Genomic DNA, 23315 nt, shown 5'->3' with positions numbered 1-23315 from the left:
AGACAATTTGCAGTACATTTGCATTAAAGTAGGAAATATTAGCTGTCTTATCCTTCAGTTTCAGGCAGTAGTAGCTGCTCTCTGCAATGCCACTACCCCTCTTGTGGTAACAATGATACTAGGGGCATACCAATAGCCCCTTAAGAGGAGAAACCTTAGGGGGACCTGTGGCTCGGGGACCCTCCAGGACTGTTTTTAGGGGCAGAAGGGGGTACAATGGAGGTAGGGGGAGCAGCTGGCTAGCTTGCTATCTATACTGGGGACCCTATAGCTGGCTATCTATACTGGGGGCACTCATACTTGGCTATACTGGAGGCACCTATACCTGGCTACCTATACTGTGTTTTGTACATCCTGTCTGGCCTGTCTTTCCATTATTCGTAATAAAAAAAAAAAGATTGTTTTTTGTTTGTTTTTGTGGTGGTGTGGGGGGAGATGTTGGGCACCATCCACAGTTTTGCAGGGGGCCCCAGTGATTTCTAGGTACGCCCCTGAATAGTACCTCAGAGTCTTTTTGTAAAGTGTCAGATGTCTGTTAAGGTACCTCTAACTTGCATGTTATTTATTTGTTGCAGCCAATTACAATGAACTGTACCAGTGGACTGTGAAATCCTATCCAGAGTTTTGGGGAGAGTTTTGGGACTTCAGTGGCCTTGTGCATTCCTGCATGTATGATGAGGTATGTCAAATACAGCTTTTGCTTACAGTACAAATGTACTTTAATTTACATTATTTGCTTAAAATTGTGGTAAAAATGTTTTTTTTTTCTAGCCACGGGTCCCTTTAGAGCTTATCACCTTATTGCATTTTTTTTCTTTGCACTAGGGGGCACTGTTAGGCCGCTGTTCAGTGACAGCAAAGCATTGTGTTTTTTTTTTTTTTTTTTAATACTAACAATGCAAAAAACACACAGATTATCCTTTTACATGTCTATACAACTAATATTACTCCCTTAGGCCCCGTTCACACTTGCGGTTTTGCGAAAACCGCACCGGATGTCCGGACCGCACCGGAGCCGGATCGGACCTGAACCGTACGGTTCCTGTCCGGATCCGGTCCGGTTGCATACGGTTTCCATGCGGTATGAACACGGTTGCGGTCCGGATCCGGATTCTTAAAGAGATAACAACCTGTATAAATACCTGGGGTTCTGGGAGGTCAGCAGAAGCTCTGGGGTCATTGTTGGAGACAGCTGGACGTGTGGAGACAATCCTTGGATACAGAGACAGCAGTTGGGACCATGGATCCAGTCATTTTTTACGCTTATTACCTGGGAATTCTCTCCTTCCTGTTGTTTACCTACTACTATGTGGGGAGAAGGCGTGCTCCTCGCAGGAGATGGTGGGTGCACCCTCTACTAGCCAGGAGGCAGAGGAAGGGAGAGTTCCAGGCCCTCTACCGGGACCTCAGACGACACCCACAGAAGTTCTACAGCTACACTCGGATGTCTATTCCCCTGTAAGTATATAGGCCTAAATACACCAACCCCCACCATTCCTAAACACCCCACCCTCACCCCCACAACACCTCATCCCTGTATACCTAGCTAAACACACCACCCTGACCCCCACACCCCTGTATACCTAGCTATACACTACACCCCCACCCTCCACAACACTCCCAAACCTCTGTAAACACACCTCCCCCATCCTCCACCCAACACCTTGTCCCACAACATACTTTACAGCTTCTTCCTTTCCATCTCCTGACAGGTTTGATACCCTTTTGGAGATGGTGAAGGATGACCTTAGGAAGAAGGATACCACGTTCAGGAGAGTAGTCACACCACAAGAACAACTACTCATCACACTGAGGTATGTAAAAACAAATTTTTTTATTGCAAAAACAGCCACTTTCCAACATGGAAACATTCTTCCAACATGGAAGACAAAAAAATAACATATCTATGGTATAGCCCGGTCAGTTTTAAGGAACACCAACCACCAACTTTGTGCTGGAAGAGTTGCAGGGCATAGCTGCCCAAGTGTCTTTCGGGGACACCAGTCCCTAATATTAAAGTGCTTCAAAAACCTAACCACTGGCACAGGACCCTCTGAGCCATGGATGAAGGACACAGGTCAGTGAAAAGGCTAGGCCTCTCACCGACCAGTCAAGGTGTCCTTCATCCATGGCTCCAAGGGTCTTGTGCAAGTGATTAGGAACAAGAACAAAGTGAGGAGCAAGAGGAACCGATGGCAGAGGTGCATGACTACAGGTGCAGTGCAACAGGCACAAGGTTGTGACCCAGGTAGTGTCTTTCGGGGACACCAGGCCCTAATAAATTGAAGTGCTTCAAAAACCTAACCACTGGCACATGACCCTCTGAGCCATGGATGAAGGACACAGGTCAGTGAAAAGGCTAGGCCTCTCACCGACCAGTCAAGGTGTCCTTCATCCATGGCTCCAAGGGTCTTGTGCAAGTGATTAGGAACAAGAACAAAGTGAGGAGCAAGAGGAACCGATGGCAGAGGTGCATGACTACAGGTGCAGTGCAACAGGCACAAGGTTGTGACCCAGGTAGTGTCTTTCGGGGACACCAGGCCCTAATAAATTGAAGTGTTTCAAAAACCTAACCACTGGCACATGACCCTCTGAGCCATGGATGAAGGACACAGGTCAGTGAAAAGGCTAGGCCTCTCACCGACCAGTCAAGGTGTCCTTCATCCATGGCTCCAAGGGTCTTGTGCAAGTGATTAGGAACAAGAACAAAGTGAGGAGCAAGAGGAACCGATGGCAGAGGTGCATGACTACAGGTGCAGTGCAACAGGCACAAGGTTGTGACCCAGGTAGTGTCTTTCGGGGACACCAGGCCCTAATAAATTGAAGTGCTTTAAAAACCTAACCACTGGCACATGACCCTCTGAGCCATGGATGAAGGACACAGGTCAGTGAAAAGGCTAGGCCTCTCACCGACCAGTGTAGGTGTCCTTCATCCATGGTTTCAAGGGTCTTGTGCAAGTGATTAGGAACAAGAACAAAGTGAGGAGCAAGAGGAACCGATGGCAGAGGAGCATACAGGTAGTGTCTTTTGGGGACACCAGGCCCTAAATTATTAGTGCTTCTAAAACCTAACCACTGGCACATGACCCTCTGAGCCATGGATGAAGGACACAGGTCAGTGAAAAGGCTAGGCCTCTCACCGACCAGTCAAGGTGTCCTTCATCCATGGTTCAAAGGGTCTTGTGCAAGTGGTTAGGAACAAGAACAAAGTGAGGAGCAAGAGGAACCGATGGCAGAGGTGCATGACTACAGGTGCAGTGCAACAGGCACAAGGTTGTGACCCAGGTAGTGTCTTTCGGGGACACCAGGCCCTAAAATTGAAGTGCTTTAAAAACCTAACCACTGGCACAGGACCCTCTGAGCCATGGATGAAGGACACAGGTCAGTGAAAAGGCTAGGCCTCTCACCGACCAGTGAAGGTGTCCTTCACCCATGGCTCCAAGGGTCTTGTGCAAGTGATTAGGAACAACAAAGTAAGGAACAAGAGGAATCAAAGGCACAGGTGCAGGACTACAGGTGCAGTGCAACAGGCACAAGGTTGTGACCCAGGTAGTGTCTTTCGGGGACACCAGGCCCTAAAATTGAAGTGCTTTAAAAACCTAACCACTGGCACATGACCCTCTGAGCCATGGATGAAGGACACAGGTCAGTGAAAAGGCTAGGCCTCTCACCGACCAGTGAAGGTGTCCTTCACCCATGGCTCCAAGGGTCTTGTGCAAGTGATTAGGAACAACAAAGTAAGGAACAAGAGGAATCAAAGGCACAGGTGCATGACTACAGGTGCAGTGCAACAGGCACAAGGTTGTGACCCAGGTAGTGTCTTTCGGGGACACCAGGCCCTAATAAATTGAAGTGTTTCAAAAACCTAACCACTGGCACATGACCCTCTGAGCCATGGATGAAGGACACAGGTCAGTGAAAAGGCTAGGCCTCTCACCGACCAGTGTAGGTGTCCTTCATCCATGGCTCCAAGGGTCTTGTGCAAGTGATTAGGAACAAGAACAAAGTGAGGAGCAAGAGGAACCGATGGCAGAGGTGCATGACTACAGGTGCAGTGCAACAGGCACAAGGTTGTGACCCAGGTAGTGTCTTTCGGGGACACCAGGCCCTAATAAATTGAAGTGTTTCAAAAACCTAACCACTGGCACATGACCCTCTGAGCCATGGATGAAGGACACAGGTCAGTGAAAAGGCTAGGCCTCTCACCGACCAGTCAAGGTGTCCTTCATCCATGGCTCCAAGGGTCTTGTGCAAGTGATTAGGAACAAGAACAAAGTGAGGAGCAAGAGGAACCGATGGCAGAGGTGCATGACTACAGGTGCAGTGCAACAGGCACAAGGTTGTGACCCAGGTAGTGTCTTTCGGGGACACCAGGCCCTAAAATTGAAGTGCTTTAAAAACCTAACCACTGGCACAGGACCCTCTGAGCCATGGATGAAGGACACAGGTCAGTGAAAAGGCTAGGCCTCTCACCGACCAGTGAAGGTGTCCTTCACCCATGGCTCCAAGGGTCTTGTGCAAGTGATTAGGAACAACAAAGTAAGGAACAAGAGGAATCAAAGGCACAGGTGCAGGACTACAGGTGCAGTGCAACAGGCACAAGGTTGTGACCCAGGTAGTGTCTTTCGGGGACACCAGGCCCTAAAATTGAAGTGCTTTAAAAACCTAACCACTGGCACATGACCCTCTGAGCCATGGATGAAGGACACAGGTCAGTGAAAAGGCTAGGCCTCTCACCGACCAGTGAAGGTGTCCTTCACCCATGGCTCCAAGGGTCTTGTGCAAGTGATTAGGAACAACAAAGTAAGGAACAAGAGGAATCAAAGGCACAGGTGCAGGACTACAGGTGCAGTGCAACAGGCACAAGGTTGTGACCCAGGTAGTGTCTTTCGGGGACACCAGGCCCTAAAGTTCAAGTCCAGCAAAAACAAAAGTTCCCTGACATGGTCATCTGAACACCTCTGAACCTTGGTTGAAGGAGATGGGGCAGGGAAAAGGTTGGGCTAAAAAGCCCTGTGATGGTATCCTTCCTCCGAGGATCGGAGGTATTCAGAGGAGCATGTCCAGGAACAATCTGACTTTTTTTTTTCAAATTGTATCGGCACCACTACTAGAAAAGGTGGGAGTTGCTGCCTGGAAATCTGGACTCTCTTGGGTGCTGGTCGTGGATGAGCTGGACCCTGACAGCGGTGGCCCATATTGACTGCCTCTGTAGCCGGTGTACATCTGTGATGATTGCCAGGTGGGCACCGCTGTTGGTTGTGGGGGTCTAAAAATTGGTGGTTGCAATAATGGCGTGTCCATGTGTTGTTTGATCACCTCCAGCAAAGTGGAATGGCACGCCATCATGTTTTGGGAAGGCACCTTTTCCAAATATGGTATTAGAGACATCACAGTGTGAAAACACGGGTGTGCCTGCAATTTCAGTAGTTCCTTGCTTTGTTGGTGCATTTGCTGCATCATGTTCTGCAGCTGGCCCACCGACTGATGATGCTGCGCACGCAGTTGGTCGATTTCTCCTCTGTGCATCTCATGCATCATTTTAAGCTCGTCCCTGTAGTGCCCATGTACAGCGTCGAGCTCACATTGCAGTGAAGTGATGTGGGACTTGTACTGCTCCATGATATGGCCCCTGTCCTCATCTTGCAACTGCCGGGTTATGAGAGTTTGGTGGCTCTGAAGAATCCCGAGAAGTCCGGAGACAGCCCCGGACATCTCGGACTCTGTCTCTCTCCTTGTTGGGGGGAGGGTACCTCGACGCCTCACTGGTGGGGTGGTCCTCACTGGTGGTGTGGCAGCATCTTCCCGTCCTCTGGCCTGTGTCGGGGTTGCCCTGCGCGCTGGTTGTGCTGCAGTCTCTCGGTGCTCCTCACTTTGTTCTTGTTCCCCTGGAGCTTCCATAGCGGTCGATTGTGGAGGTGCAGCTTCTTCCACACTCGGTCCTGCAACCTCAACATCCAAGCTCTCTTCTCCCAAGTCATCATCAAAGGAGAGAGCTGGGATAGCTAAGGACTCCCTCCTCCTACTCCTCTCCTCGGGGAAATAGGTTACATCGGCGACGTCATCATCCACCAAGCTCTCCTCACTGCTGAACCGTGCCTCCTGGGTCGGTTCCTCTTGCTCCAAATTGTCTTCAGTCCTGTAGATAAAAACAACATTTATTGGTGTGCCAAACAGCATGTGGCGTCAATTCACAGAGCTAGCAAACACTAGCAAACACTTTATCAACCGTTTCTACCAAACATTTGATAAAGCTTGTGAGAAAAGTTCGCTAGCCATGGGAATTGAGGCCAGTTTATAGCAATACATGGCCGAAGTCATGGTAGTTGTCTGCTAAAATGAGCTCTCAGTTCCTGCCCACAGTAGTGGTACTTACAGTCTAGGTTCCAGGCTTGCATTGATGAAAGACAATTGCTTGGCAAATTGGTAGTCTTTTTGTCGCTTTCCCCCGCCACTGCCACTTCGTTCGGCAAGTTTTTTCTTCCGTAGCCATTTCACGTATGCATCACGTATATTGCGCCACCTTGTCTTGAACCTTTCTCCTGTAACGACATGAAAAATTGATTTCGATTATTTCTCTTGTAGGTACATCGCAACTGGACAAACATATACATCGCTACATGTCACATTTCGTATTGGGAAGAGCACGGTGGCAGGCATCGTCGTGAGGACTTCGAGGATCCTTTGGACGCGACTGAGGGCCAGATACATGCCTGTGCCGGACACCACAAAATGGGAGGAGATCGCCCAGGGCTTCTGGACCGAGTGCAAGTTTCCTAATTGTGTTGGCGCACTGGATGGGAAACACATCCGGCTTCAGAAACCCGTGGGGAGTGGCAGCCATTATTTCAACTATAAAAAATACTTCAGCATTGTTCTAATGGCAGTGGCAGATGCGGACTACAAGTTTGTGTACGTGGACGTGGGGTCGTACGGTAGTTCCAATGACTCTGGAATTTTCCAGCGTACGACCCTTTGCCGGCTGATGGAGGAAGGCAGACTGCGTCTCCCCCGTGACAGACCCTGGCCTGGGACAAGGGCACCGGCCTACCCCTATGTGTTTGTGGGGGACGAGGCCTTCGCCCTGTCCGACCATGTAATGCGTCCGTACCCAGACAGGGGACTTGATGCCAGCCAGCTACACTTCAATGCTCGGTTGAGCCGTGCAAGGAGAATGGTGGAGTGCACATTTGGGATCCTGGTGTCAAAGTGGAGGGTGTTCCACACGCCCATGCTGCTGAAACCGGGCAACGCAGTTGTCGTGGTGAAGGCAGCATGCATCCTCCACAACTTTGTGCGGCAGGAGGAAAGAGAGACTCCGGAACCCCCGAATGTGCTTCCACTAATGCCCCTGCGGAGGTATGCAACCAGGCCAAGGGTAGTGTCACTGCGGAACAGGGACCAACTGAGACTTTATTTTACCACACCACCAGGACGAGGGTGAATGTTTGGTTTTTAATATGTTTTGTTGAAATGTGTTTATTTTGGAGTTTCAAGTTTTTAAGTGATTTTAAATGTCTTAATTTTTTACAATAAATTGATGTTTAATAATTGGTCATTGTGTATGTTTTATGTGCACAGGTGGGGTACATCGCAGGTGGGTGGGAGACATCACAGGTGGGTGGGATACATCACAGGTGGGTGGGATACATCACAGGTGGGTGGGATACATCACAGGTGGGGTACAGGTGGGTGGGATACATCACAGGTCGGTGGGATACATCACAGGTGGGGTACAGGTGGGTGGGATACATCACAGGTGGGTGGGATACATCACAGGTGGGGTACAGGTGGGTGGGATACATCACAGGTGGGGTACAGGTGGGTGGGATACATCACAGGTGGGTTGGATACATCACAGGTGGGTGGGATACATCACAGGTGGGGTACAGGTGGGTGGGATACATCACAGGTGGGGTACAGGTGGGTGGGATACATCACAGGTGGGTTGGATACATCACAGGTGGGTGGGATACATCACAGGTGGGGTACAGGTGGGTGGGATACATCACAGGTGGGGTACAGGTGGGTGGGATACATCACAGGTGGGGTACAGGTGGGTGGGATACATCACAGGTGGGTGGGATACATCACAGGTGGGTGGGATACATCACAGGTGGGTGGGATACATCACAGGTGGGGTAAAGGTGGGTGGGATACATCACAGGTGGGGTACAGGTGGGTGGGATACATCACAGGTGGGTGGGATACATCACAGGTGGGGTACAGGTGGGTGGGGAACAGGTGGGTGGGCCACGGGTGGGTGGGCAACACGTGGGTGACACAAATCCATAGCAAAAGTGGAATACATCACAAGCTAACCACAAGCCCCCCCAAAAACTTCTAGTCAACATACCCTCTGTGCCTTGCTGTCTCTTGCTCAAGTGCTCAAAGTCCTCCACATACAGCTTGGCAATTTTTTTCCACAGGCCTCTGCATTTTTTGATGTTGCTGTGGTCCGCATCCCCCTTGTCCCACAGGGCTGGTACCTGCTGCACCTGTAGGATGAGGTCTTCTGATGTGTAGGGCCTCACCCCCTCGTTATCAGACAGATCGTCAGACATGTTGCTGCCAAACAGCTCCAGCATGAAGTCACTGCTGCTCCACTCTGTGAACGCTGGTGCCATGTGGTCCCCATCCAAAATGGCCACCATACCATAGAGTCAGCATAGGAAGTGTGGTATAACATCCGGTTTTTATAGCCAGTGTGTTGTGCGCTCTCCGGTTCTCATTGGTTTCCATTGGCCGGATGCAACATTCCGGCTCCGGTCCGGATACGTCAGCCGGACCAAAAAATAGCGCATGTTGGAACGGACGCCGGAGTCCGGATCCGGTCCGGCTCCGGTCCGGACGAAACGGACGCATGTGAACGGTCGCATAGACTTTCATTGCTATGCCGTGCGTCCGTTTCGTCCGGTCCGCATGCGGTCCGGCTCCGGCACGGCTCCGGCACGGCGATTCCGGATAGCAACCGCTCATGTGAACCGGGCCTTAAAGTACCTGAGACGACGGAAGAAAAAAGTTGTAGGCTGGGTGCAGACAGCAGAAACACTACCGCAACACTACCGTAAAACGTTATTGGCGCTAATGGAAGTCTATGGGCCGCAGGAAAAAACGCATATAAAAAAAAACGCATATGCATTTTCAAACCTGTGTTTTGTTTTGTTTTTAAAACGCTGCTTTTGTTGCATACTATTCATAGACGCATCAAAAATGCACAAAATGTTTTTTTTATGCTGTATTTCCGCTTCTTCCTAGTGATTTGCATAAATGGAAATCTAAAAACGCATATGCGTTTTGTATATGTGAACCGCAAGCGCATTAAAACGCACGCAAAATTCATCACAAACGCACAAAAAAACTCACACAACATTAACATAAAACATGACCTAAAACACTACACGCTATATTATGTGTGCACCCAGCCTTATACATACATGGAGCTTCCTCCAGCCTCCTTGAGCCTGATCGCTCCCTTGCCGCCGCCTGCAGCCTCCACTATCCTGCCTGGAAATTCAGCCAGTTAGCGCATACGCAGTCCAGCCGTGCTCGCGCAGCTGGTAGCGCTCTGCGCAGTGGTACTAGCAGAATTCTCTCATTGACAGGAGCATGATGGGGGAGCACGCATGGCCAGTAAGCCCCCGACTCCTGAAGTTACCAGGGGCTGCAGGTGATGGAGGACAGCGATGAGGGACTAATCAGTGCAAAGGGGGCTGGAGCAAGCCCCAGGTATGTAAAAAAAACAAACAAAAAAACCCCTTCTCTATCCCTTTGTCTCAGGGTCACTTTAAAGTGAACCCGAGGTGAGAGTGATATGGAGGCTGTTAAGTTTTTAATTCCTTTTAAACAACAATTTTGCTGTATTAAATGAACAAGTACACTACATGTTACGAATATTACATTCTTCTTCAGGTGTTAAGAAGAATGTAATATTCGTAACATGTATTGTACTTGTTCATTTAATACAGCAAAATTGTTGCAGCCAGTAATGTGCTGTCTCTTATTGCTACTAGGACGTTTACCTGAAGCCGTTGGGGCAATCCGGCTGAGACAAGGCACCGGCAAGCACATAGGTCTAATAGACCAGATACACTTGTTCCCTGTGCAACAGTTGATGTGGCTGCTGATCTATTTGGCTGCAGTAGGGTCTGAATTACAGCAGAAACAAGCATGCAGCTAATCTTGTCAGATCTGACAATAATGTCAAACGCCTGATCTGCTGCATGCTTGTTCAGGGTCTATGGCTAAGAGTATTAGAGGCAGAGGATCAGCAGGACTGCCAGGCAACTGGTATTGCTTAAAAAGGAAAGAAATATAGCAGCCTCCATATCACTCTCACTTAAGTTTTCCCTTAATGTCAGTGTAACTAATATAACCCCTTTAAAGAGAAACTCCGACCAAAAATTGAACTTTATCCAAATCAGTAGCTGATACCCCCTTTTACATGAGAAATCTATTCCTTTTAACAAACAGACCATCAGGGGGCGCTGTATGACTGATATTGTGGTGAGACCCCTCCCACAAGTAACCCCTCCCACAAGAAAAGTTCAAACTTTTGGCAGTTTCCTGTCTGTGAACCTTGTTGCACTGTGGGAAATAGCTGTTTACAGCTGTTTCCAACTGCCAAAAACCATGCAGCAGCTACATCACCTGCCAACAGTAAAATGTTCACTGGATTATTTCCAGATTTTAGGGTCTTTTCAGCACGTTTCTGGCCTTAAAATCAGGAAAAAATCATACTGCCAGAATGCCAGCATCAGTCTCTGCATTTACTCACCTCCCTGGGCTCCAGTGTTGCAATTTTCCCTCCGTCCTCCGGGTGGCGCTGTAACTCTTTAATGAGATCACTGAAGGTGATTCCCACCAGAGTAATTCAGAGCCTCGGAGGACAGGAAGGAGAATGGCTACGGACGTCTGGATCACATGGGAGGTTAGTAAAAAGGCCCACTGTGCGCTATACTCTGTATTGAGCTCCTGGCGGCTAGCCCGAGCTACCACCAGGGAGGTTAGGCTTTCAATAGTTCTTAGTGACAGGATTCTGTATATGTACCGCATATGTTATTTGATGTCAGGATCATGGTACCACACTGATAACTGCACATATCAACTTCTCTTTGGTCGTGCAATCAAGCTTGAACAGTCAACTTTTACATGTGACCTAGAGATTCTCCATCAGTGACAAGTTACCTGGCTGGTCCAGCACACAAATACCATTGTCCTTTTTTTTTTTTTTTTATGTATGGCATTGTGCCAAGTCTTGCTGAAAATCCCCTGATTTGTCTGGGTAGAGATTTGCCGATTCCAGAACTAATTAGGATGAAGCACTTTTGTATACGCCAGACAGTCTGTCATTCTTTCAACTGAAACTAATGGTGCAGTTTCAACTGTTGAAAAACACCAGGACCCATATGCAATTCCACTTTTCTCCTGTGTTTTCTCCTAGGAGATACTTTTTTATCTTCTATTTAAAATAACTTTCCAGCAACTTCCAGTTTTAACTGAAAATGTACTGAGAAGTAACTACAAGTTTTTAGTATTTTCTTGCTTGCTGGTGGTTTAACAGGCATTTTATTGACAAATTTAAAAATATCACCTAGGAGAAAACACAGGTGAAAAAGTGAATTGCATATGGCCCCAGATTTTTATTTTTTTTTGTCCACAAGTTTCCCTGTCTGACTTACACATTTAGAGGCAGGGACGTAGCAATAGCCATAGCAGGTGCCACGGGGCCCTGAAGCACAGGGGGCCCAGATGGTACTCAATGTATTCACCATTAACTTTTAGGTTTCTCTACCATCTGACTTTGTCTCACTACCCATGAACTATGTACAGTGTAGATTGCATGAGAATGTAAATTGCCCAATTATTCATCCATACAGTAGGAGGCAGTGGCATTGCTTAAAGAGAACCCGAGGCGGAATATTATAATCTTGATGGGACCCAGAGGCTGGATGGTGTAATGGTTAAGGGCTCTGCCTCTGACGCAGGAGACCTGGGTTCGAATCTCGGCTCTGCCTGTTCAGTAAGCCAGCACCTATTCAGTAGGAGACCTTAGGCAAGTCTCCCTAACACTGCTACTGCCTATAGAGCGCGTCCTAGTGGCTGCAGCTCTGGCGCTTTGAGTCCGCCAGGAGAAAAGCGCGATATAAATGTTATTTGTCTTGTCAGAGGCATGTCATGTGCCAAATGACATGCCTCTGTGTCTCTCTATTACCGCCACCAGCCCCCCCCCCCTGCGCTCTGCTGTCCCCCCTTAAAATATTGCCAGGCTAGTGACAATCTGCTTGTCTCTAGCCTGATTTGTTTACCTGGAATGTGTCAATATTTGCAGCATAGCCTCCTCATAGCGTAGCTCCCCCCGCCGCTCTCCGACCCGCTAGCTTCCTCCAATCAGAAGCTAAGCTGCGATCCAGGAAGTAAACAAAGCAGGCTAGTGACAAGAAGATTGTCTCTAGTCTGGCGATATTTTAAGGGGGACAAAAGAGCACATGGGGGGGGGGGGCAATAGAGTAACACAGAGGCATGTCATGGTGCACATGACATGCCTCTGGATCCTATTAAGATTTCAATGTTTCAATATTCCCCCTCGGGTTCCCTTTAAGTGTGCCTACATCTGATGGCCCCATTAAGGGAGGGATATGGAGGCTGACATATTTATTTCCTGTTAAACAACACCAGTTGCCTGGCAGCCCTGCTGATATGTTTGGCTGCAGTAGTGTCTGAATAACACCAGAAACAAGCATGCATGCTAATGTCAGAATGTCAGAAACACCTGATCTGCTGCATGCTTGTTCAGCAGGGTCTATGGCTGAAAGTATTAGAGGCAGAGGATCAGCAGGATAGCCAGGCAAGTGTTATTGCTTAAAAGGAAATATGTATGGCAGCGCCCGTGTATCTCTTGCTTCAGTCGTCCTTTAATCAACATTTGAATGTTAAAAGGCATCATATTAGTTAATTAAATAACTTGGAATTGACATTAAAGAATATTCTGTGTGTTTTTCACACTGTTGCAGTTGATTTGCACAAGACGGTATGTTCCAACTTTTTAGTGCCCTCCCCCTCTGTGTCCCAGCTTTCCATTGACCCCTGCTGTGTGTCCCAGCTTTCCATTGACCCCTGCTGTGTGTCCCAGCTTTCCATTGGCCCCTGCTGTGTGTCCCAGCTTTCCATTGACCCCTCTTGTGTGTCCCAGCTTTCCATTGACCCCTCTTGTGTGTCCCCAGCTTTCCATTGACCCCTCTTGTGTGTCCCAGCTTTCTATTGACCCCTCTTGTGTGTCCCAGCTTTCCATTGACCCCTGCTGTGTGTCCCAGCTTTCCATTGACCCCTGCTGTGTCCCAGCTTTCCATTGACCCCTGCTGTGTTCCAGCTTTCCATTGAACGCTGCTGTGTTCCAGCTTTCCATTGAACGCTGCTGTGTCCCAGCTTTCCATTGACCCCTCTTGTGTGTCCCAGCTTTCCATTGACCCCTGCTGTGTGTCCCAGCTTTCCATTGACCCCTGCTGTGTGTCCCAGCTTTCCATTGACCCCTGCTGTGTGTCCCAGCTTTCCATTGACCCCTCTTGTGTGTCCCAGCTTTCCATTGACCCCTCTTGTGTGTCCCAGCTTTCCATTGACCCCTCTTGTGTGTCCCAGCTTTCCATTGACCCCTCTTGTGTGTCCCAGCTTTCCATTGACCCCTCTTGTGTGTCCCAGCTTGCCATTGACCCCTCTTGTGTGTCCCAGCTTGCCATTGACCCCTCCTGTGTTTCCCAGCTTTCCATTGACCCCTGCTGTGTTTCCCAGCTTTCCCTTGACCCCTGCTGTGTTTCCCAGCTTTCCCTTGACCCCTGTTGTGTGTCCAAGCTTTCCATTGACCCCTGCTGTGTGTCCAAGCTTTCCATTGACCCCTGACTTTTGTTTTAACCTCTTTTTTCTCTTTATGTTGATAATTCGTTTTTTACTCTTATTTTATTGATTTTTATTTTTTTTCTCTTAGGTCATTGATAGATCCAAAGGGGTTTCTGATGTTCCTGAATGGTTTCATGGAAGTCGTATAAACTATGCTGAGAACCTTCTCAAACACAAGGACAATGATAAAATTGCTCTGTATGCTGCAAGTAAGTGTACATTACTACTAAACTTGTACATAAGCTGTATTACATTACAGTTCATATCATTGACTGTACATACCACAGACAAAACGGAAGTGGGACAGGGCTAGGCAAGAGTATGGAAAACCCTGACCACATGACCTGCTTAAAGGGAAACTGAAGTGAAAATATACTTGTGAGATAATGATTTGTATTTGTAGTACAGCTAAGAAATAGAACAATAGTAGAACAGATATGAATCTAGTAGTGTTTCCAGTACAGGAGAAGTTAAGAAACTTCAGTTGTTATCTATGCAAAAGAGCCTCTCTGAGCTCTTTGACTTAACTTTGGTCTCTGTTTTCTGGAGCACTTATCAAAGAAACAGTCAGAGTCCGATTTGGATAAGATTTGTACAGCCTGGAGGGTTAAAGGGTCATTAATTCTGCTTGTTTTATGCCGGGAATACACAGTACAGCTCCATTATGCCACCGGATCGATGTCCACGGTTGATTCTCTTATCTTCTGTTCGGTTTCTTTATCTTTTTCCATTGTCCCGCCCGCAGTATCGAGCACGGAATCGATCCGTCGGGTGATAGGACATGTCGGAAATTATCAAACGAGCGGTACAAAAGTACTGTGTATTCCCAGCATTATAGTTTAAAATCCAGAGTGTGGCTTATAATTGCAAATATGACTGAATTATGCAATGTTTTATTAAAAAAAAAAAAAAAGCTATATACATAAAAATTGAAATGTGACACTATTTTCTTTGCTACTAATGTTATTAATTACCAGTACGACACATATAAATCATTACATCATAAGTTTATTTTCACTTTAGTGTCACTTTAAAATACAGCGAATAGATATGCTTTTAATAACCAAGGGCATTAAAAACTTTGCAGACAAATAAAACCATATATATTCTCCATTCACAAAAATTTGCTGTGATTTTCTCCCATAATTGCCTGTTCTGCTCTTTATAACAGCTCATACCCACAATGCCTTTTTTTTAGAAAGGGGGGGCTGTTTTCCATGTCAATTCTTTTCCGCGATATTGCATAAAATTGTCTAAGGAAAATTTGTTTAATGATGGTTTTACAACGCACACCACGTACGCCAATTGTTGTTTTTTTTGTTTTTTTTTTTTTAATGACCGCCATGCTGGATTAAATTGCAAAGGATCGTTTTAATCCTTATTGCCTTTCGTAGGATTGGGGAGTGTTTGTTCGTCGGTGGAGATCTCCGATCCATGTGGCCGTGGGTACGAATGCTTGGGATACACGGTACGTTTCTGTACCGTGTATCGACCAGCTGATCCGGCCAGCTGATAATAATCAGCTGGCTCGATCAAGCCGCTTGATCCCCGCTGGCGGACAATGGCAGGGAATCGAGCGTTGAAAAGGAGCGGGGACGCGGCTGGGGTCGATCCGGCGGCTAATCGAGCCGTCGGTCGACCCGTGTATTCCCACCTTAAGACGCACTCAGAGTAGTATGTTGGTGGGGAAAGCCTGGACGGACTGTTCAGGGTGTTAAGGTGGGAATGCACGGGTCGACCGGCGGCTCGATTAGCCGCCGGATCGACCCCAGCCGCGTCCCCGCTCGTGCGCATGGATCGATTGCCGCTCGTCCCCGCCGGCGCTTCCTCATCAGCGCTCGATTCCCTGCCATTGTCCGCCGGCGGGGGTCGAGCGGCTTGATCGGGCCAGCTGAATATTCAGCTGGCCGGATCAACTGGTCGATACACGGTACAGAATTTACTCATAAAAATTGGGACCAGCACCATGCAATTATTTATAAATATTTGAAGATAATAATACAAAAATTAGAAAACGTACCGTGTATCCCCAGCATTAGATACTGGGCTTCCTGCTTCCATTCTAAACAGATGTATTTTGCAGACTTGTAGTGATGCTGGTCTGGTGCTGATGTGATGTCATCACTGCTGTACAGACATCAGGGGAAGGCTATGTGTACTTGAGGAATATGAATACATGTATACTGTGTGTGTGTGTTTTTTTTTTTTTTTGTTTTTTTTTTTTGTTAATTGTCTGTGCTTTCACAGCAGTTGGAAACAGTGGGTAGGTTCATCTGTGATCAGGGCTAGTAACTGTATTCATGCAGACGACAGCAGTGTTATTGAGCTATTCTTGGGGATTAAACTTGATGTTTCCCTGTACTGCATTATAACGGAAAATTGTATACTTACCTACCGGTAATTTTCCTTTCCTGTCGAATAACCATGGCAGCATACTATGGGTTAACCCCGCCCCTTAACCAATCAGGACTGGTATCTATAAATCTTTCCACCCCATCATGGCTCCCTGCTTTTGTAACTATGTCCATTAAAAGACTGCATCTCCCTAGGGTGGGTATCCCGTATGCTGCCATGGTTATTCGACAGGAAAGGAAAATTACCGGTAGGTAAGTATACAATTTTCCGTTTTCCTGTCAAATCCATCGCAGCATACTATGGGATTTAACTATCCATATAATAATAACTGGGAGGGCACACATTTTGATGCTTGCACACATTTAATTTGTATATTTACATACAGAATATCATATTTACATAGAACCAAACATGCAAATTATGTTTATTTTCACATTCTATTTGACATTACTGCTGTAGTAATTAAACTTCTCCCAAACTGAACTGACGAAGAGGCAGCCGGGTCTACCTTGTAATGATTCACAAATGTATTAGCGGATGACCAGTTAGCCGCCCTGCATATGACGTCTGCTGACACCCCTGCCTGCGCAGCCCATGATGCCGAGATCGACCTTGTTGAATGGGCTGTTACTGTCGTCGGTGCCATCCTGTCCATGATACTATACGTTGTACGTATAGTTTTCACTAGCCAGGTGGCTATGGTCCTAATGGACGCTGCCTGACCTTTGCGATATCCCTCCGGAATCACGAAAAGTCTGTCTGATTTTCGTATTGTCTTCGTCATGTCTATATATTGTTTTAATATCTCCGGAATGTCCATGCTGATGGTGTTTGCGAATTCTCGTCAAGAAAGGTAGGTAAGTGCCATTCCTGTGCGAAGTGAAAGGCTGTGGCCACCTTAGGTATAAACTGTGTCATAGGTTTTAAAGTTACCCTGTCCGGAAAGAAATGGAGGTAAGATGGTAAACAACTTAAAGCTTGGATTTCGGACACCCGTCTTGCTGACGCTATGGCTACTAAAAAAACAGTCTTTAGCGTTAAATTAGCTAAATTACACTGTGCCAACGGTTCAAATGGAATCTTTGCTAATCCATTCAAAACTGTGGGCAGGTCCCATTGCGGGTATAGCTTGCGACCTACGGGTCTTAATTTGTTTACCGCCCCTGTGAACTGTACGATCAAAGGATTGGTGGCTAATGGAGCCTCTAGTAATGCAGCTAAGGCTGATATCTGGACCTTAATAGTTCGTACTCCCAACCCCATTTCCACTCCTTTCTGTAAGAATTCAAGTATAGTAGGGATATCTGGAGCTTTGGGGTCCAGGGACCTGTCCTTTACAAACTGTAAAAATTTGTCCCATACACGATGATAGGTTCTATTAGTAGATTCCTTTCTTGCTTTTAATAATGTGTCTTTAACCGCTGCTGAGCATCCTAGTGCTGTCAATTTAGACCTCTCAGTTTCCAGGGCGTCAAAGCTAAGATCTTGGGATCCGGATGAAGAATGTCCCCCTGCGTCAGCAGATTCCTGGGGCAAGGTAGAGTCCAGGGAGGTTCTACTGCTAGCTTCCTCAAAATGGGAAACCAAGGTCTACTCGGCCAGTATGGTAGCACCGCAATTATTGTCTTCCTCTCTCTCCCTATCCGACTGAGTAGTCGATAGATGAGGGGGACTGGAGGAAATACATAGGCCAACCGAAAGTTCCATTTTGTCGTTAGTGCGTCCCAGCCCGCAGCCTGTGGGAATTTGTACCTGGATAGGAATTTTGTGCATTTGGCATTGTGTGGGGTTGCCATGAGGTCCACCTCTGGATGGCCCCATCTCTGGCAGATCTGGACGAACACTTCCTGATTTAACTCCCATTCGTTGTTGTCGAACCATTTCCTGCTCAAGGTGTCTGCTAATGTGTTCCTTATTTCCGGTATATGTATCGCCTGTAGTGAGGTCACCGTCTGCTGCGCTAACATCATAATCGGAGAAACCTCCTTCAGTAGAGATCGACTCCTCGTACCTCCCTGGTTGTTTATATATGCGACAGCTGTCGAATTGTCCATTCTGAGGATCACTGCCTTGTCCTGTATCGTTTCCCTGAAACTGAGAAGTGCATTGTGTGCTGCCCGGATTTCTAATACATTTGCTGGGACTCCACTGGCAGGCTCTATCCACATACTTTGAACATATTTGGTGTCCGTGTGGGCTCCCCAACCCCAAAGACTCGCATCGGTAGTTATGTAGTAGTGTTTGTTGACTTGTAGACTGACATCTGCTGAGGTTGTGATCCAGTAGCCACCATGCTAATTCCGACTTCGCTTCTTGTTGCAACCAGATTGTCTGTTGTAGATTCTTTCCGTCCCACTCATCCAAGAAGCTGTTTTGACATGACCTAATGTTCCATGCGGCCCACCTCACCATCGGGATTGTCGACGAAAGGGTGCCCAGGATGCTCATGAATTGTCTGGCCGTTAATCTTTGACGGGTCATAACTTCCAATATTCGCTGTTTGAGTTGTGCCTTCTTTACTTCCGGCAGGGATATGGTGTTGTGTTTTGTATTGATCAATGCTCCCAAGAAGATCAATTCCTGGGTCGGTTCCAACTGACTTTTCTTTAAGTTTATGAGCCAGCCGAACTGTTGTAAGGTACTTATGAGGATATTTCTGTGCTTCGTCAGTTTGTTTTGCGATTCTGCTATTAATAACACATCGTCTAAGTAATGATGCACTCTGAGTTTTACTTCTCTTAGCATCGCTATCACAGTCACTAATATCTTGGTGAATGTCCTCGGCACCGTGCAGATGCCGAAAGGTAATACGTGGAACTGGAAATGCTTTTCCTCCACAGCAAACCTTAAATATTTCTGGAAATGCATGCGTATAGGGATATGCAGATACGCATCTTCCAGATCTGCTGATAGCAGCCAATCTCCCACCTGTATGGATGGCACAATGGTCTGTAGAGATTCCATTTTGAATTTCTGTTGTTGGATCTGTATATTCAAAAGTCTCAGATCTAGTACAGGTCGTAGATCTCCCGACTTTTTGGTGACAAAAAAATAGGGGTGAATAAAAACCTTTGTATCTTTCCTGCTGTGGAACTTCTCCGATAGCTTTCTTCTGAATTAATTCGTTTATGTACCGGTGAAGAATTAATTTCGTTCCTGAACTGCCTGGTACTCGGGTTGGCACAAAGTGATCCGCTGGGGGATGTTCTTTGAAGTGCCATGAATGGCCCCACTTTATTGTTTTTATGACCCATGGGTCCTGAATGTTGTCCGCCCACGTCTGAACATAGTTGCGCAGTCGTCCACCAACTATCTCCAGACGGGCGGGCCCTATTTCAGAAGGATTTGGCGTTCTGGGTGTTGGCCGTGTTACGCTGTTTGTTATATCTTGATAGATTGGACTGTGCTCCTTGCCATTGCTTACGAAATCCCTGATTCGTCTTCTGAGTCCTGTAGTTCCTGTTTTTTGATTGAAAAGGTCTCTTGTCTACTTGCCTTCTATTAGGGCGTCTGTCTTGAGGGAGCAACCCAGACCTACCGCCCGTAACTCTCGCGATTGCCGTATCCATCTTACTCCCAAAAAGGTTCTTACAGTCGAACGGGATCTTACACCACGCCGCTTTGGAATTTGGATCCGTCGACCAAGGTTTTAACCACATCGCCCTCTTTGCCGTTACATCATATAACATACCTCTCGTAGCGCACCTTAGGATGTCAAACGACGCTTCTCCTATAAAATCTGAAGCCATCCGAAATTCTTCCAACCCTGCGATCAAAGTTTGTTTATCTGCGTCGGCCTGGATTGCCCCCTTGAGATTATCTGCCCATACTTTTATAGCTTTCGCTATTGAGGTTAATGCTATCGCTGGCCTGCAGGCACCTCCAGTACTAATGTATTCTTTTTTCAAGTCTTGGTCCATTTTTCTATCCAGCGAGTCCCTGAATGCTACTGAATCCTCTAACGGCAGCGTAACGTGCTGGGCCAGTCTCATGACTGATGCATCAACCAGAGGAGCTCCCTCTAGTTGTTCTGCCAACTCTCCCTGAATAGGATATAATTTAGATAAGCGGTTGCCCATAGCTGGTTTCTTCTCTAATCTGGACCATTCATCCTTTACAAGTTCCGAGACTTCTTCCATGACAGAAAGACATCACCTTTTTCTTTAAATGGGGGTAATATTTCATCTTTTTCACTGGTGGCTCCTGAGGATCCTCCCACTGAATTGCTTCTCTGACTGATCTTATGAACGGGTCAACAAGTGCAAAATCAAAACCTATGGTAAAGTCCTCTTCTACTTCTCCTTCTTCTAGTGAGGGCAGCGTGTCTGTAGTACTGAAACTGCCGCCCGTAAGTCTGTTATCATTCATTGTGGTTGCAGACTGTTCATTCAAAGATTGCTGCACTATTTCCTTAATTAAAGTAGGTAAGTCATGTTGCGGAGCTTCCTCTTCCACTGGGAACGTGTAAAAACAATCTGCACATACAAGTTTCCCAGGTAGAGTCCTATGACCACATGCCCAGCAATATCTCCTATCCGGCCTCTCTGTGGGAACTGGGGGCTCCTTAGTCGTTCTGTTAGTTTTGGAGGTAGACTTGCGCCCTGAGGATGAGGAAGTGGTCTTGAGGGCTGGGAAGATAAAATACACAATTGTGTATTAATTCCACAGAATGACCCTCTGCCTCTATTATCCCTATTTGAATACCTACCTGACTACGGCCTTACCTATCATCAGTATGCTGATCTCTATCGCGGGTAGAACTTTCCATTATTTCCTTTGTAAAATGCTACAAAAGAAAAACAATGGAGCACCATGAATAATGGAACAACAGAAGACAAGGAAAGAAATAACAAATTATACGTATCTTATATACATATATCCACAGCACTAGCTTAAAGAACATGGCAAATGTACCTGAACAAAATCAGCAGCTCAGAAGAGGTAATGCAATAAATAATTCCCTAGATGTTAGAGGTGCTGCAACAGATACAGCAAACTATAATGTAATGACAACATTAGGGACAATCAGCATTGTAAACCAAAAAAAAAAACAAAAAAAAACCGTGCTTAATCAATCATCTCACCAACAAACTTGGCCTGACACGGATGGAGCAGAGGAAGGATGCTGTAATCAACAGCAGAAAAACAATCCTGTAAGCGTTGCGCAGCTAAAACATCAAAAGCATCCAGCTCAACAACGCTGCCATCGCAAATCTGACATTAATGCCATCAGCTGCTCTCAACTTGTCACGAAGACGCGCCCCGCTCTCCTCCTTGCTAGCCGACTCTGTTTACTCGCCGCCATGTGTATTATAGGGTGTGTGTGCGGCCTGACGTCATAGTTCCGCCCACTTCCGGAAGCCCGAGCTGCCCTGTACTTCCGTAATAATAGTCCCGGCTCGTGGGACGCAAGGATTCAGGCGCTTCCGCGTGTCATTGCGGAAGTAGAGACAAGAGAGACAGAGAGAGGCGGTGCCCGTTCTACCCTATGCACAGCTGCCTTGCAGCCAGTTTTGCCAGTGCCAGATTACCACACATCCCCGGAGAGAACAGTAGACAGGGGGATCTCCACTCACACACTCCTTTAGAGGTTCACAGAGGGAGCTTCGCTGAGGGGAGGCACCCTGCGCGGAGACTGCATGACTACAGTCAGGTAAGGCCAAAAGAAAAAACTTGTACTTTTCAATGTACGAACCAGTCCTGACGATTCGGACAGAGGAAAAAAAGCAGGGAGCCATGATGGGGTGGAAAAATTTATAGATACCAGTCCTGATTGGTTAAGGGGCGGGGTTAACCCATAGTATGCTACCATGGATTTGACAGGAAAACTATGCAGCATAATGGACAGGAAAAGGTGAAAAAGTTCACAGGTTGTGTTGCCAGTAAAGCTGGTAGCTCCTCATTGTAAATGGTGTCCAGCTTTTACTTTCGGTCAGTGGGCAACTATTTTTTGGCTTGTCTTGTCTTCTTGGGTTTCACATGTAGCTCACAATTACTAGAAGGCTGCACGTTATGTTGCAGAGATGTAACATATTACATAATTTCCATAAAGGCAGGTCACTTGATGCAGTGACTGGTAACTAGATGTAGACCGACATTGGGAGAAAGTATTTCCAGTGACTGTATTCCACCTCTCAAATGCTGACCAACTTCAGTTATTGAGTGACTCAGGGCTCATTCACACTACACTAGAGGCACTTTTTTTTATTTTTTTAAGCACTGGCGATTTTTTTCAAAATCGCCCTGAAAGCAGTTACACCATGCTTTCCTATGTTCTAGTTCAGATTGGGGCGTTCTGTTCGCTTTCCGATCTGAAAAGCGCAGCATGGACCATTTTCAGGGCGATTCCGCCTCAATGGAAGGTATAGGAAAAAACGCAAACGCTCACAAAATAGATTTGTGCAGCGATTGCGTTAGCATTTTTAAGAATAAATACATTGTATTTATTCTTTTCCAGGTCAAAGAGTTCACTTCCTGACTTGCGTCAGGGAGTGAATTAAAAAACCTCTCTGGAAAAGCGCTTAGAAAAGAATCTAAAAAAAAAAGAAAAAGTCAAATGCCCAACTGGAATGCTAACGCGATCAGAATGCAATGTTAACAAGGCCTCAAGGAAGCAACTGAAGTTTCAGAAGCTTTTCTTCTAATGCAAGTCTGTTGGCTCCGACTAATCACTGTGTCTAACCACTAAAAGTGCTAAGTTCCTGGTTTGACGTGGACACTGGGAGGCCTGGCAGAATATCTACCTACAGATCAGCTCCAATGCCACAATCTATCACCGCAGTCTTCACCCTATGTGGTGGGTCCCCGCTTGAACGGGAGGTGAGGAAACAAACCCCTTCTTGACTACCATTACACCAAGGCCTTAAATGTGCAAGGTATTGGAGCTGAATGGATGGTAGGCAAATAAACCACCAGAACCACACTGGAAAGAAAGCAAGGTCAACAACAGTCTGGGTTGGCAACAAAGCTTCAAAATGCAAGGTACCAAGTCGCTAGGCAAGACAATCCAAAAACGATCCGAGGTCAATACTAGAATCCGAGAGTCGCAGTACAGTGGGTAAGACAGAGGC

At 46.9% G+C, this 23315-nt stretch overlaps 1 protein-coding gene across 2 annotated transcripts in view; it reads left to right on the top strand.

The window, feature by feature from the left end:
• Positions 1-23315, top strand: part of AACS (acetoacetyl-CoA synthetase) — a 161661-nt gene that overhangs the window by 22182 nt on the left and 116164 nt on the right. Inside the window, exons 2-3 of one of the 2 annotated variants that reach the window (XM_068243805.1) lie at positions 576-679; positions 13979-14099. In XM_068243805.1, coding sequence (XP_068099906.1) covers positions 576-679; positions 13979-14099 — 225 coding nt within the window. Of the gene's footprint in view, positions 1-575; positions 680-10643; positions 10931-13978; positions 14100-23315 lie in introns of those variants that run through there. The other variant, XM_068243814.1, reaches the window with a different exon arrangement.

The sequence above is a fragment of the Hyperolius riggenbachi genome, chromosome 1 (assembly GCF_040937935.1).
Source record: "Hyperolius riggenbachi isolate aHypRig1 chromosome 1, aHypRig1.pri, whole genome shotgun sequence".
NCBI classification, from domain to species: domain Eukaryota; kingdom Metazoa; phylum Chordata; class Amphibia; order Anura; family Hyperoliidae; genus Hyperolius; species Hyperolius riggenbachi.
The sequence above is the reverse complement of the archived record's forward strand: the minus strand, read 5'-3'. Positions and strand labels throughout refer to the sequence as shown.